Genomic DNA, 19,570 nt, shown 5'->3' with positions numbered 1-19,570 from the left:
TCTATTAATATTATATTGTAAAATATTTATGGTACATAGTTATCTAAAAAAACAAAAACCCAAATCTGATGTCTAGAATACCCCCTGATTGCAATGTTAAGGCAATTAATTTTCTCTATGGCAATGTGGCCATGCTGGCTTTAGTTAGCAATCTAAAAATCTGAAAGTGCTAGAAAGAGAAAACCACTCTACATATAGGATGAGCTGGAAATATGGAAGTCATCATATTTTTGAACTGCAGCCCCAAAAATCTTTCACTTCACTTCCTATCCCTAATTTAACTGAGTAGAATTTTCTTAACATTATAGCAATGCCTGCCAAGATGACTATAAGATTAATATGATATATAACAAATATATTTTTAATAGTAATGGCCTAAACTGCTACATCAGTCTTCTCTGATCTGATGACCTACCAATATTTAAGACTATATTCCCTAACATCCCCAGTTGATAGGGATGCTGAGAGTACTAGTATGTTGGTGAAGACTTCTCTATGATCTTTACAGCAGCCTTTCCACAAAAGGCACCTTTCAGGTATTCTGGAACTATAACTCTCAAGATATCCCAGCTACCACAATAATAAATAAATAAAGTTGGTAAAAATTCTGGGAACCAGACTTAGCTCATAGGGATAATGCCAGGTTAATAATAGTCACTTGTAGAATTCATTTAGGTTTAAGCAACTATCAGAGTTTTGAAATTCTAACAAGGCTAGAAAAATAATTAAATCTACATAGCCTTTATTCTTTGATTGGCAGCTGGTGCTACAAGATTTACAAACAGACAAGGTTCTAATTGTTTAATTGTGAATTACAAAGTAGCCATGGAGTTTGAACTCTAGTTTCAGAATTGCAGACTAATACACATTAACTAAAGACTACTACTCTAGTTTTGAACAGATAACCTGAGAAAGCAGAAGAGAAAATCCTTAAATAGAAATTTGAAAAAGTATGACTTTTTGATCTAGAAGTGTATATTCATAATACAAAAAAAAACCATGAACTCAATTCTATGAATCCAGTAGAACTTCAAACATTATTTTCTAACAGTAGGTCCAGTAAATCATGTGGTATGACATAGGCATTTAAAAAATCCACTGAATGGTTTCCATGCCAGGTTGCAAAGTCTACAGGTGTAATAAAAGCAATTTTAAAAATGCTGTATAGTTTTGAATTCCAACCAATTGTTTATCTCAAGTACAAATCATTTTTTCCAAAAGAAGGAAGAAAACCTGGTTTGCTTCAGATGTTCTGGACTTTAACTACTGTCATCCTTAACTAGCTTGGTTAGTTCTGGAAGGCACCAGTTGGCCTACCCTTTTGAAAGAATTATAACAGGAGATTTTGGCACAGTCAAAAATGTCCCGTTATTTAGTAAGCATGTGTACTTAAGCTATTACAATAAGCATTCAAGGAAAGCTATTATTTGGTAATAAAAGCTTTTGGTATGATGCAGGATCAGACCAAATGGCAAAATCATATTGCAGGGCCTGGTCTTTTTAACATTGTTTTTTAACAAAAATGCAGGATTCATGAATGTCTTTTTAGTATCTAATGCTACAACCTGACATAATTTCACACTAGGAAAATAATTTTAAAATGTTTTTCTGTTCAGCATATTAAAGATTAATTATATAACAGTTTCATGGATCTCTAAATAAACTAGCACTTTTTAGCACCATATTGAAGAATCATGTAGTTTCAAATCTTTGTTACAAATACTTCAGAATCCACTAATATAAAACCAGCTTTTGATATTAAAAAGGGTATCATTCTTCACAATTCAGCATTAAATTATTACATGGGAATTGTTTGAAAGCACATCATTGGATATGCTAAATGACATTTTTTTCAAATTACAGTATTAACTGATGTTCTAATGACAATTCAAACATTACCTTTAACCAAATGGAGAGGTAATAAAAAAATAATTTGCCCTCTAACCTAAAAACGTGTATAGGAAATTTAGAAAAACAATTGCAAAATAAATCTTAACTTTAGTTCTAAAACTACATTTTACAAAATGAAATAAACTTCCAAATAAAAGACAACTCTGGTTTATTAGATTTCCCCCATGCTGTTCTATTAATATTGCAGCATTGTAATTAAAGGTCAGACTATAATAAAATATCCTATTTTCAAGATGATTGTATTAAATAAATGATTTTAAAATAATATTTTCATCATAAGTTTGTTTTTATGAACATACACTTAAAAATATATTATTTTAACCAATGTCCTTTAGCCCAAATAGCCAAATAGAGTTGTTCTATGGTTAGTATAATGCAGATTTTCTATTTAAGGTGAGAAAGTCTTCAATTAAATCAGTGTCCTTTTTATCTGTGCTCTTCACAAAAATTTTGATCTTCTTTTTCTAGGTGATATGCCCTCTTCAGATTTTATTGTTCCATTTACGAAGTTAGCTATAATATGAAAAAAAAGATGAACAGTACATTAGATTTGGGATAGGTAGCATTAATAGTTATACATGTAATAAACATTTTTTTAATTTCAGAATTATAAGTTAGCAAATTGAACATATTTAACATATATAACATATTTAAGTTAGGAATGCTAATCCATTTTGTGAATTATATCAAATAATGTTTTTTATAGAGAGAATTGCTTCTACTTCATTTTGCTTCTATAACCTACTGCACACAAGGAGTAGAGTGAAGTCAGCCTTTTTATGTAATATTGAATAAGGTGTGGGCAATAATTAACAAGATGAGGGCTACCTAAATAATCTGAAAGGGTCGCTTTTTCTTAATCGGTATGAAACTGCACATATTTAGTAAATCTGCATACAAATTTGTAGAAAGATGTCATATTCCATTGAGGTGGTGCAGGCTACTTTTGCTGACTACCGGCAGTTTGATTCTCACCAGCTCAAGTTTGACTCAGCCTTCCATCCTATTGAGGTTAGTAAAATGAGGACCCAGATTGTTGGGGGCAAATAAAGCACTGTGAAGTGATATGTAAGTCTAAACGCTACTGCTATTTTTTATAACTTTCCTGTATAATTGGGCAGAGTTGCCATGCTTCAGATCCCATCCAATAAATAGTGGTATGAAATGGGAACTGTGAATCATGCCTTTCTATTGTAGTCTCCCCTCTGAAGAGATCTGTTTCAAACCCTAAAAAGCCCTTAAAATATGGCTTTTCCCTAAGTCTTAAGTTAGACAGTGTTGTCAGTCCAATGTACAGTATTGCTTTAGAATTAGTGCCTGTCTTCTGGCCTGTGTTTTTTTGCTTATAGTTTTAGTACTTTTAACATTGTATACGCTGCCCAGAGTTAGCTTTAAAAATTAATACAGGTAGCCCTCACTTAACAACTGCCTAGTTTAGCAATTGTTCAAAGTTACTACTATACTAAAAAAGTAACTTTGTGAATGGTCCTTCTACTTCTGCAGTATAACCAGTCACACAATCAAGATTTGGGCAATTTGCAGCTGGTGGGTGCTCATATGTGTTGCACCATTCCATGGTCACATGAGTATCATTTGTGTGCTTTACAATCATCTTGTGACTAGCAGAGTCAATTGAGAAGGCAGTAGAAATAGCAAGTCACACTTAGGTCTTGCTTAATGACCGCGGATGAGTAGCTTAACAAGCATGGTGAAAGTGAGGTCATAAGCCTGTTGCAGCCATATGATATCTTACTATTACATTACTTAGTAGCAGACTTGTTAGTCCCAAATGTGATTGTTAAACAATGACTATCTGTAAATAAATATTTAATTTTGAATTATATAAAAATCCTGTCAACTTTTGGTCATTTAGAGTTAACAGTAACATTCTATGCCGTAAGTCTCCACCCAATGTTAAACAAGAAAATCAAGTGGTGTTATTTAACTAGCAACTGTCACTCTAATGTACATTTGTGGTTTGGATACTGGTATAAATGTGAGGACTATACTTACATCTGCAGGACTCTTTTTTTGTAGACTTAATTTTTGTATTTGTTTTTTTCTTTGGAATTTGATTCTGTGCATGTTCTCTCCATTTCTTTAATTGGAAATTGATGAATTTCCACATCATCCAAGCCTGAGTCAAACAAATTGCAGCCAGACAGCTAATTCTAATTAGTTTAACATAAAACAGAGTTATATAGTTAGAATAATAGGGTTATGATGATTTTTGAGATTCTCTCTAAAGATGGACCATTCAAAAAATAAAATAAAGTTACACATACAATCCAAATGCTTTCTTCTTAGTAGGCTAGCACATACCATATGTCTTTAAATCGTAGATATTCCTAGATAATATATGTTTAAGATCATGGCTATTAGATGTGATAGTTGAAAACTGAATTTTGCATCAATATTGTTCCAATTTGCATGCGCTGTATCAAATAGCTGAAAATTTCCAATAATCATTTTGACAATTAGATTATTTTATTTATAAAACTCTATTGAGCAGATGACATATGAATATATGCATTTGAATGCATTTGAGAATCAGTTTGGTCTAGAGATTAAGGTACCAGGTTAGAAACCAAGGAGGCTTTGAATTTTAATTCTGATTTAGGCACAAAGCCAGTTAGATGATTTTAAAAATCAGCCGCTCTCTCTCAGCCTTAGAAAAAAGGCAATGGCAAATCACTTCTGAAAATGTTGCCAAGAAAACTACAGAGATTGCAGTTAGACTGTTCTCAGGAATCAAAACTGATTGGAAGGCATCCTTCCCACCCTCAAAAAAGTTATGTATTGGAAACATAGAAGCTAGCTATGAACTTTACAATGGTACCTTGCTTGCTAGGTACCATTGTAAAGGGTAGACAAAGGGCTGATATTTCATATGTTACAAAGAATACAGTAATGCCCTCTTATGATTGTTTAATATGACCAACATTATGAGGATAGATTGCAGAAAAGTTTCTGAGTTAGGTTACATGTTATCTACCATAATAAATGGTAGTTTAAATAGTAATAAGAATACAGAGAGACTATATTTCATAGCCACAATTTTCTATTTTTGGATTTGTGGACGTAAAGAATATTCTAAAATAGCTATTGCAGAAAAACTTATACCTAATTGTGAGTATATTGAAGTTTCCTTCTGCTACAGAAAAGCCAGGATTTTCTGCTTTTGTGAGACCAAATCCAAAGGTAAGAACTGACAAAGTCAGGGTCAAAAGACGAGCCATTACAAATAAAAGTGCCCAAATGGTAAACCTGAAAAGAAAAATGAAATTATTTCACTATCAGTTGCTTTATGTCACTAAATAATATGAGCACAGCTGTATCATGGGCTGTGACCAATAAAAAAAAACCTTAGACTTTTGCTAGACATTGTAAGAACATATCCATGACATCAGGCATTATAATGGAAAACATTACTTTGAAAACAGTAACTATCTCATAGAATAAAAACCAAAGAGGAAAGAAAATCACTTTAAAGGCATAAGACAATTAAACTGATTCAAATCTTAATTTTAGTTGAACAAAGGCACTCTTAATAATCAAATATTTTTTTAGCTAATGAGAAATCTAGATCTGTGAAGAATTTCTGCAAAATCAGTATGCGTGTATAAAGTTTTCAGGAAGGCGAAGTGCTTTTTAAACACATTTTTTAAAAATCAAACTGAAAAGGAAAAACTCTTCATTTTTGTTATTCTATGTTTTGAATTTTGGGATTGCATATTATACTGGAAGCTACAACCTTAAAAAAAACCCACTGGCATAGGAATATGCGCAATGAAAAAGTCTTACATTAGCAAAACTGCTTATTAATGAAATATTAAAAAGGATTAAGTAGTTAATACATAATTGTTCAATAGGGCATGAAGCTAAGTTTGGAGAAAAAAACTAGAAATTCCATTGAAAAGGACGTGTGGATGATAAGTAAAAATAAATGTTAGTTATTTGTGAAAAGTCACGTGTCAGGGTTCCAAATAGCATCCAAAAGTAAATCAGAGTCCAAGGCAAAGTATTGTTCAAAGTTCCAATTTATTAGGAGAGCCATGTTGGCACATCTGGAAAAACCTAAATCTGAAGGCTTCCTGGTTTTCCCACCCAGTTGAAAGTTCAAGATCTTGCCCTTAATTTAGTTTAGTTTATTTGTCTTGTATGCCGCCCACTCCCGAAGGACTCCAGGCGGCTCACAATAGACAAGGGAAGGGGGATAAATAGACAAAGACAACACTTTAAAAACACAACATTCACAATTTCCGTGGGGCTGGATGTTTCACAAGCCCCCCCGGCCTGCTGGAGCAGCCAGGACTTGGTGGCTTTGCGGAAGGCCGGGAGGGTAGTAAGGGTCCGGATCTCCACGGGGAGGTCATTCCAGAGGGCTGGAGCTGCAACAGAGAAGGCTCTCCCCTGGGGAGTCGCCAGCCGACATTGGCTGGCAGATGGAACCCGGAGAAGGCCGAGCCTGTGAGATCGAATCGGTCTGAGGGAGGTAATCGGCAGGAGGCGGTCTCTCAGGTACCCAGGTCCAATGCCATGTAGGGCTTTATAGGTTATGACCAGCGCCTTGAAGCGGGTCCGGAGACTAATGGGTAGCCAGTGCAGCTCGCGGAGGATAGGTGTGACATGGGTGTACCTAGGTGCACCCACAATCGCTCGCGCAGCTGCATTCTGGACTAACTGAAGTCTTCGAACACTCTTTAAGGGCAGCCCCATGTAGAGCGTGTTACAGTAATCCAGTCTTGAGGTCACAAGGGCGTGAGTGACTGTCTGAAGGGCCTCCCGATCCAGGTAGGGTCGCAATTGGTGCACCAGGCGAACCTGGGCAAAAGTCCCCCTGGTCACAGCCGACAAATGATGTTCTAAAGTCAGCTGAGGATCCAGGAGGACTCCCAAATTGCGGACCCTCTCTGAGGGGCGTATAATTTCACCCCCCAGCCTGAGAGATGGAATAGTTGGCCAATATTTGGGCGGGAACATCAGAAGCCACTCGGTCTTGTCTGGATTGAGTGCCAACTTGTTTGCTCCCATCCAGACCCTAACAGCCTCCAGGCACTGGCACATCACTTCTACTGCTTCGCTGAGTTGGCACGGGGCGGACAGATACAGCTGCGTATTGTCCGCGTATTAGTGGTACTTAATCCCGTGCCGGCACATGATCTCACCCAGCGGCTTCATGTAGATGTTAAATAGGAGGGGGGACAGGGCCGAGCCCTGCGGCACCCCATAGTTGAGGGGCCTTGGGGTCGACCTCTGCCCTCCGACCAACACCAACTGCGACCTGTCCGAGAGGTAGGAGGAGAACCACCGAAGGACGGTGCCTCCCGCTCCCACCTCTTGCAACCGTCGCAGAAGGATACCATGGTCGATGGTATCGAAGGCCGCTGAGAGGTCAAGGAGCACAAGGATAGAGGGGTGACCCCTATCCCTGGCTCGCCAGAGATCATCAATCAGTGCGACCAAAGCAGTTTCCGTGCTGTAACCAGGCCTGAAACCCGACTGATAGGAATCTAGATAATCGGTTTCATCCAAGGACCGTCGGAGTTGAGAAGAGTTGAGAGTTGAGAGGCTTATATCCACAAGTCCATCACATGATCCAAATCTTTCATTGTCATGCTGGCAGTTTCCACCCATCCAGTTCTGGTCCGGTGCAGAGGTGCAGAAACAAAGGATGACTTTGGCTTTCTAGAAAGAATTTTGTTATGGCTATATATCATCTAACTCTGTACAATTCCCCCCTCCCATTTTCCCACAATAGAAAATGTATAGTAGAATAATAGAAAGTGTGGCAGGCTTGAAATCCACAAGAAAATATGACTGCAGGCCTGATATGATCTTTCTTGGTGATATACGAAAAGCAAGACGTTTAAGATCAATGTTAAACAAGACAAGTTTTTCAGGTAACCTGGTTCTAAAATGTTTTTCATTTTTGCAAATATAGTAAAAGAAATAATAACCCACAGACAGCAGAGAACTAAGAAAACTGTAAAAAAAAGAAACTAAATTAATTATCTGACAGTAACAGGAAAATTTAAAAAACAAGATTACCCTTTCTGTTTATGCTCATCACTGAAGTAGAAAAGACGTGAAGCGTGAAAAATGAGCTCTACAAGATAATGAGGTACCAGCAGAATTAGACCCAAGCGCTGAAGGCTGAAACAGTAAAAATAAATATTTCATTCTGAATATTATTCATTCATTAACAAAGTTCAACAACAATGAATAAGGTTCAGTGTATCTTACATATTAGACAGAGAATTAGTTGTGCTATCAGGATGAACATTCTATGGATTTTTAAGCCATGATCAAATCTGATAGCAGATTAACTATGACACAAAAATACTGAATGATTTTTCTTACTAGAATATAATATTGGCAAATAGCTAGTTTTCAAGTTACGACCACAATTGAAACTAGAATTTTGCTGCTAAGTAAGTTGGTTGTTAAGTGAGTCACATCCAATTTTTACAACCTTTTTTGGCATTGTTGTTAAGCAAATCTGGTTGTCAATTGCCCAAATATTGATCACATGATTGTGGGGTTGCTGTGACAGTCATAAGTGTGAGGAACAGTTATCAGTCACTGTTTTGAGCACCGTTGTAACTTTGAGTGGTCACTAAACCTATGGTCACTAAGCTTATGATTGTAAGCTGAAGACTACTGGTAATATATTGAACAGTATTTTGGACACTATAAAAGACAATCCTTGATGGAGGTCTAGAAAATGATAAATAATAAATAAATGCTTACTTCAAGATATAGGCACCAGATATATGGACAGTATAAAGACAAATATAGTGCAACTGTCTTGGAATATCTTCCTAGAAATATGAAATGGAAAAGACAAACATGTTACAAAAAAAAAAGCAAAGATTTTACTATGAATTGTGTTAGTTTTCCTTTTCTCTATGGTTTGCATTATAATAATTTATGTTTTTCAAAAGCAATATTAACAAGGACATAAGTAAATTGAAAGCCAAAATAATCTATTGCATTACCTCCCCTACCCAACAATATATTCTTGTATAGTATGAATCTCTTACCAAGTTGAGGGAAGAACTTTTCTCTCCATTATTATTTCTTCTCCTTATTTAGAATATCATCCTATATCATTATAAATGAAAGTAAATAAAAGAAATATAATGCCTGAATTAAAGTTACAATTTATACCTTTCTAATCTTTTGGAAGTACAGTTCTGGAAGTGAATGGAGCCAATAGGCAATTTGGCAAATATAGAAGAATTTAACCTGAAAACTAAAAAGAAAAGTATATATATATAAAAGATGTATACATAACATTCAATAATTAGGAGAATTCTCTAAATCATGAGATTTAGAAGTCATGAACCCATTTTGTTAAGTAGGCCAAAATTGTTGGCTGTAGTTGAAACTTACACATAATTTTTAATACATAAATATACATGCCAAAGGGGCAAAAGCTGGATGTTATCAATGAAGATCTTGGTTTAAAGGAAGGCTGACTGAAAATTAAATAAATTTTCAAGTCAAGTATGATTAATAATTGAATTAAATTTTAAATCAATACATATTACATTATTTTATAAAACATCATGAATCATCTATATTCAGATAATCTTAAATGTTTTAAGATTCATGTTAAAGAAAGTGAAACTAAAATAATTTAAATTATTGGAACCTTAAACCTTATCTTTTTGAAAAGTTGTCTAAACTGAAAACAATATGTTTGAGGAAAAGGACAATGAAAAGGCAAGATTAAATAGCAATGTAAGGAAGAAATAATACTAATTAATACTTTGTAGAATTCACTGTCTAAAACATTCATATCCTAATATAAATATTTTAAAAATAGTTTCTTAACAATTGGTTCATAGATCTGTCCATGTTCCTCTCTAATGCTCAGATGCCTGGGAAATTTGAATAAGGAAGCAAAATGCTTAGCACAAATAAAAGAACAAAATAAAGAAGCTTACAACATATGAGAATGAGGGTAATCCTTCCATAACAAAGTTGGATTTGTTGTAAATTCTTCCTAAGGAGAAAAATATATGGTTAAAGGAGTTGATATATTTTAGGCAAATATTCATTTAAATTAATTTTCAAAAAAATGACTTACTTACTGCAGACAAAATACTTGCTCCCCACAAAAACGAAAACAAGTAGAAAAAGGCTAGTTGTCCTGACTCATTGAATTTGCTATGTTTTGTTTTTGACAAATGGAGACGTCTATTAATTTTCTAAGGAAAAAAATAACAAACACCAGAAGTATTAATTTAACCAGGTTCACTTTTTTCTAGTGAATATGTTAGCCTCCCCAAGAATACTAGATTATCTGTAGTTCAACATTTATATTCCAATACTACAAAATGCTAACTTGGACTTTTCCCTTCATTTTCGTATTAGGTAAGTGAAGATTAAAGTGTGACCCACATATTCTAATAGTTGACAGATCAGCTCTATCTACAAAGCAAATTACCATTCTTGGATCTTAATTGAGACATTGGTTTTGTATCTCTATACTATGATTTCACATCATCTTTCTTAGTGGATCACATTTTACATGCTGGAACATACTAGTCTCTGAAGCACAATCTGAAATTAGTTTTAGTCTTAGGTTGTATGTGTTCGTATAAGCATATTTTCTACTCCCGAACATTTTCATCTGGGATGTGACAAAGGAAGGGGAGGAGATGGTAGTACAAGTTTGGAATGCACAATTACTATATCTCTGCATATCATAAATTGAGGTATATATCTCTAAACCAAATCTATTGACCAATACAAAACAAATATAAGGCAACTGTTGCCTTTGTTCCAGGGTAGAGGATAGGAAGACAAGACAGAAAGTGAAGTTTCTAAGGAGTCTTTCAGTGGTTTATTTATGATTAAGTTTCTGATTGCATACTGCAATGCAGAATCACAAGCACTGTAATTTTATCCTAGGGTAGAAAGATATGAATCATGTCCAGATTTTTATATTAAACTCATTGTTTGAGGTTTTATTTTTCATAATTGAATAATGGCTGTTTTTCAGCCATGCCATGTTTTAATAACAATTATTAAAAATAACAAATACAATTTTAAAACTTTTAACATATAGGACTCACACTTTTTATACTTAAAATAAAAACAGCAACAAAAAGAAAAAAGAAACAAAGCAGAGCTTAAGATTTTAAAATAATATTTAATAGGGAAATAATGCAATTACATTTATCAGCAGACTGCCAAGTTAAACTTGAATTTTGACTTACTGAAGAAATAAGGAATCCATTCATTGATGGATATAATTTGCATTCATTTCACAATAAATTCATAATGTGGTTTATAATTTTTTAATGAAGTTGTCACAGAAATCATATTATTCTATAATCCAGTATAATTTGATTAGGGATTCAACACATTAAAAGCTGCCCATCTTGCCCACAAGCCCTTTTTCAGAGAACCACCACTTATTAAATTCTGGTCCAAAATTTGGGAAAGGTTCAAATTCTGAATTACTATCCAAAATATAAACTGACATGGACTATGTGATATATTTAGACTAATTATAAAGCCATGATATTCAATGTTATAAATATAGTAAAAACTGGCCAAATAAAATATCAGATAACAAATATTATAATATGCGTAGCCATAACAGATATACTTAATTTCATTATGTTCAAAGGCACACCTCTTGGTTTTTGTCTTTTCTTACTTTTTAAACATTTTAGGTTCTATTTAAAAAAAATATAGGAAGCTAGTAGGATTAAAAGTAGGGAATCAAGATCACATAGGTCCCTTAGCCACTGTCAGCAAATAAGAGGAAAGTATGTCTATCAGTTGCAAAAAGTGAAAGTGGCATTCAAAATGTACCAGAAGGCAGAAAAATAGAGATGATGCCCTTTATATTTACCTATCAAGAATATTGCCTGCTATTAATACTATCTGTTCCAAAAAGCAAAAGCTGAAGTGATAATGGCAGGCAATATTCTTGATAGGTAAATATAAAGGGCAGTATCTTTACTTTTTTGCCTTCTGGTAAATTTTGAATGCCACTTTGTGAAAATGTGCATAACATGCTTTCAAAATTCACACCAGCCCATTTACTTTTAGGGGAAAAAACACAATCCAGGATAATTAATTTATAATCTGCAGGTAAACTGTTCATTCTAAAGAAATATTCTTCTGTAATGTAGATAAATGGTTGATAATTTGGGCTATGTTCATTAGATATTATTAAACTTTTATAAATATAAATTATGAAATTTATGTCCTACCTTTATTTTACATAATTCAAGGCACTGTTACATAATGCCCAAGCTTCTATATGTCCAGAGTTGAACTGAAGGTAAGGGATTTGTCCAAAGTTATTCAGCCAACTTTTATGCCAAAGAGAGGACTAGATCTTATGTCAATTTTCAATCCAATACTGTAACTACTATACTAAAAGGCATCTTATATCTTTCATTCCAATAGTAGAGCATAATATTTAATAAATGTTTCTTTAAGAACTTGGAACTGAAATGATTTCACGTATTCACATTTATCTAATAATTGTAAACTTACATCTAGTATATATTCCTGAATCACTGCATGCAGAATAATGGCTATAAGCATGTAGAAGAAGATGGTGGCCATGTCTTTTGGACCATACTCATAGAAATGAACTGGGTCAGATCCATCATCTGAAATCCACAATATCTTATTATTAATAACAGTACAGGCTATATTTAGAATCTTATTATACATCAGGAGAACATGCAACTTTCAACAGTCTTACTTATATCTCTGCAATAAATTCTGCTTTAAAACCTATAAGATCATGTTGTATATCCTTTAATATGTTTTTATAATGTATTTAATTATTTGGAGAAAAACAGCACAACACATTTTGTAATAATATTGCAGAGAATCAGGCTATACAGTAGCATTTAGACAAAATCATTTAAGACTGCAACCCCATCAATAACCTGGCACACCTACACATGCACATTTATACACTTGGAGGTGATCTATTTAAGAGAGTATCTGAGTAAACATGTAGAAGACTGTATTGAAAAATATTTTTAAAAATGAAAACCATAGACTGAATTATATTTTATATTTACCTATGTTGTATGTAACATTGTATTGTACAGTTATAAACATGATGGCATATTTGGATGTAACCTGAAATTTAAAACAGAGGGAAAAAAGTTACCAAGTTCCATGCTGTACACTTGTTCTAAAGTTGCTATTAAAATTTATATTTATTATGCCTGTTGCAACTATTTAATTTTCATTATTGTAGAATTTCTCCCAGCAGTGTTGAAATCTTTTATAGACTAACAAAACTGCCAATTTAAGAACTGAGCAAGACTGGAGATGACCCTTTTGACTACTAAAGTATCTGAGACACACAGATTTTGAAAACTTTGAAAAGTATAATTATCAAGACTAATAACACAAATTGCTGCATTTTGTCCCTTGTTTATTAAGCAATACTGAATCACAATACAGTATTGATATAATAAAATACACTATAAAATAAATACAAAGTAATCAAGAAACACATACAACATATTAGGATACACAAAGCTGTTCAGTAAACTATTCAAATAAGATAGCCACCTTGACAATTGCCATATTTTTTGGACTACAAGACACACCTGAGTATAAGACGTGCCAAGATTTTGAAGAGGTCAACAAGAAAAAATGTTTTTGCCCTCCCCGGCCCCCAGGAGCACTCTGTAGGCCTCCCAAACCTTTTGTGTGTCCCGTTTTTCACAAAACCAGCCTGCAAAGAGAGTTTGGGAGGCCTGCAGATTGCTTCTGGGAGCTGGAAAGAGCAAAAACCGCACTCCTGTGGGGATTGGGAGGCCAAAAACGGGGTGCCCAGAAGGCTTGGGAGGCCTGCAGTGTGCTCCTGAGGAAGGGCAAAAATGCCATTTTTGTAAAAAATGAGTTTTCCACCTCCCAACACCCCCCTTTTGTGTTTTTGCCCTCCCCAGCCCCTAGGAGCAGTCTGAAGGCCTCCCAAACCCTCTGCGTGCTGTTTTGACAAAAAACAAGCCTGTTTTTGCAAAAACGGGACATGCGGGGCGGTGTTTCGGGAGGCCCAAAATGGCTGTATTCGGTGTATAAGATGCACCAACATTTCCACCCTCTTTTAGGGAGGAAAAAGTGTGTCCTATACTCCAAAAAATATGGTAACTTCAAAATGATCTAAGTAAGACGTTCTCTGATGAATAACTTTAGCTATACACCTGGCAATCTTTCTGACTGCCTATCCATGTGTATCTTGAAAGAAGTAGGCAGCCTGTTGATGGGGTCTGAATAAGCTATCCTATTGATTAGTGGCTCTAAATGAGGGCCCTTGGCTGAGGTATATACCGTATTTTTCAGAGTATAAGACGCACCAAGGTTTTGAAGAGGCAAATTAAGAAAAGTAGGTAGGTAGATAAGAGAGATAAAGAAGGAGAGAGAGAAATACAGTAGGTAGGTAGGGAGAGAGAGAGAGAGAGAGAGAGAGAGAGAGAGAGAGAGAGAGAGAGAGAGAGAAAGAGTAGGTAGGTAGATAGAGGGATAGAGAGGAAGAGAGAGAAATACAGTAGGTAGGTAGGGAGAGAGAGTAGGTAGGTAGCAGAGGTGGGTTCCTTCCAGTTCGCACCTATTTGGTAGAACCGGTTCGTCAAATCTACCAAATCGGTTAGAAGAGGTTCCACCAGTGGACCTGGAAAGCAGGCCACACCTACAGAAGAGGTTACAAAATTTTTTGAAACCCACCACTGGTAGGTAGGTAGATGGAGGGATAAAGAGAGAAATACAGTAGGTAGGTAGGGAGAGAGAATAGGTAGATAGGTAGATGTTTCCAAGTGTATTTATCCATGTGCTGGAGAAGGAAATAGCTGACAACCTGCAGCACCTAAGACTTATTTCTGCTGGCACAGCACTTGATCAATGTAATTCTCATCAATCACTCTAACTAAAGAGCTTTCCGAAAGGAAAAGAAAAAGTTTTTGCACTCTGTAAACCTCCCCAAAACGGCGCCTTTTTTGCAAAAACGGGCCCTTTTTTTTCAAATAAAAGGCAAGAGTAGCCTTGCGGGGGAGGGCTTGCAGAGTGTCAAAACAATTGTATGCATAGCCTTATGGAAGCTTATAGAGGGGGCTGGGAGGGCTGCCCTTCCCAGCCCCCAGGACCTCTCTGAAAGCCTCCTTAAGGGTATGCATGGCCATTTTTGTGAAGGGGCGGGGCTTCAGGAGGGGAAAAAATGCTATATTCGATGTATAAGACGCACCCAGATTTTCAGCCTCTTTTTTGAGGAAAAAAGGTGCGCCTTACACTCCAAAAAATACATTAGCTGGCAATCAAATACAGTATATGTGATATTTTAATGCACTTAATTGAATTACCTGTGGTTTACAATACAATTCAGCAGCTCAAATCTCTTTGGTTGAGGTGGTTTTTTTGGCCTTGTGTCAGGAATACTGTTGAGTATTTGTCCAGTTGGAAAACCTTTTATTCTAGGTCTAACCATTTTAAAGGATTGATGTTAGACGTGTGTCTATGTCAACCTTAGCACCATATTCAAGCCCTCTGTTTGAAAGTGTCCTTGGTTTGATGACTGCCCATTTGCTTAGTGACCAGTTATGACAGTGCTGAACAAAATGGTAGTTACAACAGGTCTTTGTAAGTATGACCATTGCAATGCTGCCGTGCCCCCTCTGTACTTTTTCCTGACCTGCACTCTGCCACCCTATACCCCTGTTGCAACCACTAACTTTCAGCTCCTCCACTGAGCTTTACACACATTCTGATTTGGAATTAATGATAAATATTTAAGTCTTCTATTGAATTATCTGGACATCACTTATCCTTAATCTCAACTGTTTCATCTTGTAGCCTTCCATCCAATTAATTCACAGGTATCAAAAGGTTCCTATCTTTTCGGAATAACATTTGATGTGTACATATGTACATGCAAATCATTCATGTAACACAATACTATTGGCTAATAAGTAGAAAAAATAACGATCAAACAACACATTTGTGTGTATATACAGAGTTTAGAGTAAATAAAAATGCAATGGTTGTGATCCACCCAGAGTTCGGGTTCTAAGATGGATTCTAAGATACGTACATCATCTTACAAATGAGTAAAATTAAAACCAGATTTTCTCATTCCCAAATGAATAATGAGAGAAAAAAATCAATTAAGGCAGCTATTCGCAATCCCTTCTACCTGAATGCTTTTTACTACTATTGTTCACATTATTTTTCTTCACAGCTTGCAAATAATGCTTTGAAGTATAGCTCCTTCAGTGATGTTTTGAAATAAATGGCCCAGAAGCATTAGTGACAATAAAGTTTTAACCAGTCTTTGTGACATGCCCATTATTCTTTTAATTAAAATAATTTCTGAAAATAAACCAAAAAGTTAGAAGGGCCAAGGTGATCAATGAGCATCAAAGGAGATGTCAATTGATACTCTACTAAGTTCCATTTTGGGTAATATATCCCATTATGCCAACTCGAGTTCCCTTTCAAAATTGGAATAGAAGAAAATTATTTTTTGGGAGGAATACAGAACTGGATTCCTCTGAATCAGCGGTTCTTAAAATGTGGTCTTGAGAGTTCTGTAGATCTTCAGTGTCAAATATTTTAAAATGACTACTGTACATTTCAGAGTATAAGATGCACCTTTTTTCCTCAAAAAAGAGGCGGAAATCTGGGTGAGTCTTATACATTGAATACAGCATTTTTGTCTCCCGAAGCCCTGCCCCTTCACCAAAATGGCCGTACATACCCTTATGGATGCTTTCAGACAACCTGGGGGCTGGGGAGGGCAGAAATGAGCAAAAAATGGGCCTTTTGCCCCCCCCCCAGCTCCCAGCAGCAGTCTCTAAGCCTCCATAAGCATATACATGCATTTTTTGACAACAAAGGGCCCATTTTTGTGAAAAATTGGCTGTTTTTTGCTTGTTTTTGGCCCTCTAGGAGCATTCTGCAAGCCCCCCCCCCCAGGCTACTCATGCCTTTTATTTGAAAAAAAAGCGGGCCCGTTTTCGCGAACGTTTTGGGGAGGTTCGCAGAGTGCAAAAATGTTTTTTTCTCTTTCTGAAAGCTCTTTAATTAGAGTGATTGATGAGAATTACATTGATCAAGTGCTGTGCCAGCAGAAACAAGTCTTAGGTGCTGCAGGCTGTCAGCTATTTCCTTCTCCAGCACATGCATAAATACACCTAGAAACATCTACCTACCTACCTACCTACCTACTCTGGCTCCCTACTTACTGTATTTCTCTCTCTCTATCCCTCTACCAACCTACCTACTCTCTCTCTCTCTCCATACCTACCTACTGTATTTCTCTCTCTATCCCTCTCCCTACCTACCTACCCACCCACTCTCTCTCTCCCTACCTACCTACTGTATTTCTCTCTCTTTCTCTCCCTCTCTATCCCTCTATCTACTTACCTACTTTAAAAAAAATTGCCTCTTCAAAACCTTGGTTCGTTTTATACTCCAGAGCATCTTATACTCTGAAAAATACGGTAACTCTTAAATCCCTTTCTTTTTATCAGAATCTTGCTCTACCTTCAACATAGCAACCAAGAGCCAACATCTAAAAAGACTGCCAATCCCTGTGATAACTCTTCAAATATTTTATTAGGTTCTCCAATTGTATATTTATTTCGGTTCTTCCTAAACTAAGCTTAATTCCCTTCAACAGAATGATCTGATTTCTTAGCATCAATTTTATTTTAATCCAGATATGGCTCAGTTTGCATTTTAAAGAAGAATATCAACAATATTACAGAAAAACTTAAAATCATGCAGTAAGTTTCAAATTAGTAGTGGAGAAAAGGGGAAATACATGATTCAGGGAAAGCCTCAAAAAGACATGATTACATATATAAACCAAATTTATTGTATATTTATCTTCCTGTTAAGTTTTCTACAAATCCTAGCATTGTTTAAGGCTTCACTTTTAATTAATCACAACAGCTTTTTATTTAAAGAAACAAATTTATCACACTTGTGGCACAGTCAGTCCATATTTAATATTCGGGAGTTAAACTTCTTCCAATTCCATTCTGTGGCTTGGTGACTCAGGAAGTGAATATCATTATGTAAATTTAGACACCCCTGAGGCTCACTGTTTATAAGCTTATTATCAGCAAGACAAGAGACTGTGATTGTCATAGGGATGCAACTGGATAAGTACCCTGCATCTTGAAACTTGGTGTCAAGCTCAGTCTCTGTCAATGAAATGCGGAAGCAAAAATTAGTCCACTTAATTCTTAATATCAGCCTTAACTCTCCTATACACCGTTGGATCTGTAAAAGATTTATCTTGCTCCAAATAAATATGGTCAAACCCACCAAACCCAAAAGCTCTCCAGTGAATTATCTGCTACTACCAGTAGTACGGTAGCTATCAGCTACTAAGATCAGCAGCCTGCCTAACGCTACTGCTTACTCATAAGGACCAACCCAAGGCACTTAGCTCAGTAGGAGTAATATCACACACTAGGAGCGTTTATGATACTTAAACTTACAATCTATAAACTCCTCCTAAACCAGCTAGCCACCCCGTTTTGGGAAATCATTCTGCATCTTTTCTGGACACTTGACACCAGAATGGTAATCCAGGGTTGAAAATCAGTACCGTGGACCGAATCTTAAAGCACCTTAACCAGTTCCAAAGGGAAACAAGAAGAGAAAAGCGGAGGACCACTGGTACATCCCATTTCGTATGATTTAGTACGCTATTAAGACGAGACCCTCTTCCTTCTCTCTCTTTCTGGAATAACGAGATTTAACTATTCCAGTCCTCAAAAAAAAAAAAAAATCTCGCTAATTGGTCCACGATATGTTATCCCCTACCCCACCCTGCAGCCTTTGCAAGCGGCTTGGCTGGCTTGCACGAGTTATCTTCTTGAGGGAGACTGCCACTTGAATTCCTCTGCCCTTCGGGAGCGGAGGAGAGAGAGAACCCAGCCAGGTTGCCTTAGCGGCTATAGCTTAAGGGACGTCGAGACCGGCCTCGACAACAAGCAACACACCGTATACGTCCGTTCCTTCCTATGTACGTCAGCACGTAAGAAGGGAGCGCGACCGTGAGAATGAGCAGCCTAAGGGGCAAAGAGTTAACAGGAGAGGAGGAAGAAGCGCCAGAGCTCGAGAGAAGGGCGGGGCCGCACTTGAACCGGTGAAAGGGGGGGAGAGGAAAGGGGGCGTGCCTCGAGCCCTCGCGCTGCCGCTTCCTCCCCGGGCCCTGTATAGTAAGGATACCTCGAACATGAGCCCCAACAGGAGGCCCATGGCCAGGCAGGATACAGCATCCGCGTGGTTCTGGATAACGAACTCATGGCTCAAGACTGGCGGACTCTTGTTTTTCTTCCGCAGTCCCATAGCGGCAGAGGTTTCCGAGAGGGGGGAAACTCCAGGACCCAAGTTGAGGGTGAAGTACGGACGAAGAGCTGCAGCTCCTCTACTCTCTCTCAACAATCCCTCGCTCTTCACCTCACGCCCAGTAAACACCAACGACTCTTGTCCCTTCCCACCCCACCTCCGCTCCCCCCCCCACCCCACGCCCGCCCCGGCACTCTTTCTCCGCCCTGTTTTCCACGCTTGGCCAATCGACGCGCGGGATGAAAGTGAGTGATAGGTTCAGCAGCTAATCGCCAGCCTTAAACTGGAGGCAAGCTTT

At 36.7% G+C, this 19,570-nt stretch overlaps 1 protein-coding gene across 1 annotated transcript; it reads right to left on the bottom strand.

Annotated features, from left to right (window-relative positions):
• Window positions 1-476: 476 nt before the first annotated feature.
• Window positions 477-19,419, bottom strand: LOC106549428 (translocating chain-associated membrane protein 1-like 1). The gene is made up of 11 exons (XM_014067080.2): window positions 19,153-19,419; window positions 12,984-13,044; window positions 12,442-12,560; window positions 10,014-10,130; window positions 9,867-9,925; window positions 9,085-9,169; window positions 8,665-8,735; window positions 7,963-8,067; window positions 5,035-5,178; window positions 3,925-4,082; window positions 477-2,424 (listed from the first exon to the last, which is right to left on the bottom strand). Exons 1-11 carry the CDS (start codon window positions 19,270-19,272, stop codon window positions 2,351-2,353), a joined length of 1,113 nt encoding a protein of 370 aa, XP_013922555.1. The 5' UTR covers window positions 19,273-19,419; the 3' UTR covers window positions 477-2,350.
• Between the last annotated feature and the right edge of the window lie 151 nt (window positions 19,420-19,570).

This window comes from Thamnophis sirtalis, unplaced genomic scaffold, assembly GCF_051295495.1.
Source record: "Thamnophis sirtalis isolate CommonGarterSnake01/CBP01778 unplaced genomic scaffold, rThaSir2_p1.2 scaffold_7, whole genome shotgun sequence".
In the NCBI taxonomy this organism is placed as follows: Eukaryota; Metazoa; Chordata; class Lepidosauria; order Squamata; family Natricidae; genus Thamnophis; species Thamnophis sirtalis.
This window is presented reverse-complemented; position numbering and strand designations above follow the sequence as displayed.

Excerpts from the sequence above, each read along its gene's own strand:
- LOC106549428 (XM_014067080.2), bottom strand. The coding sequence starts at position 19,272 with ATGGGACTGCGGAAGAAAAACAAGAGTCCGCCAGTCTTGAGCCATGAG. Across the intron at positions 13,045-19,152 it reads TGTTGGGGCTCATGTTCGAG|GTTACATCCAAATATGCCAT; the intron begins GTATCCTTACTA and ends TTTAAATTTCAG. Across the intron at positions 8,736-9,084 it reads ACTTCCAAAAGATTAGAAAG|GAAGATATTCCAAGACAGTT; the intron begins GTATAAATTGTA and ends TCATATTTCTAG.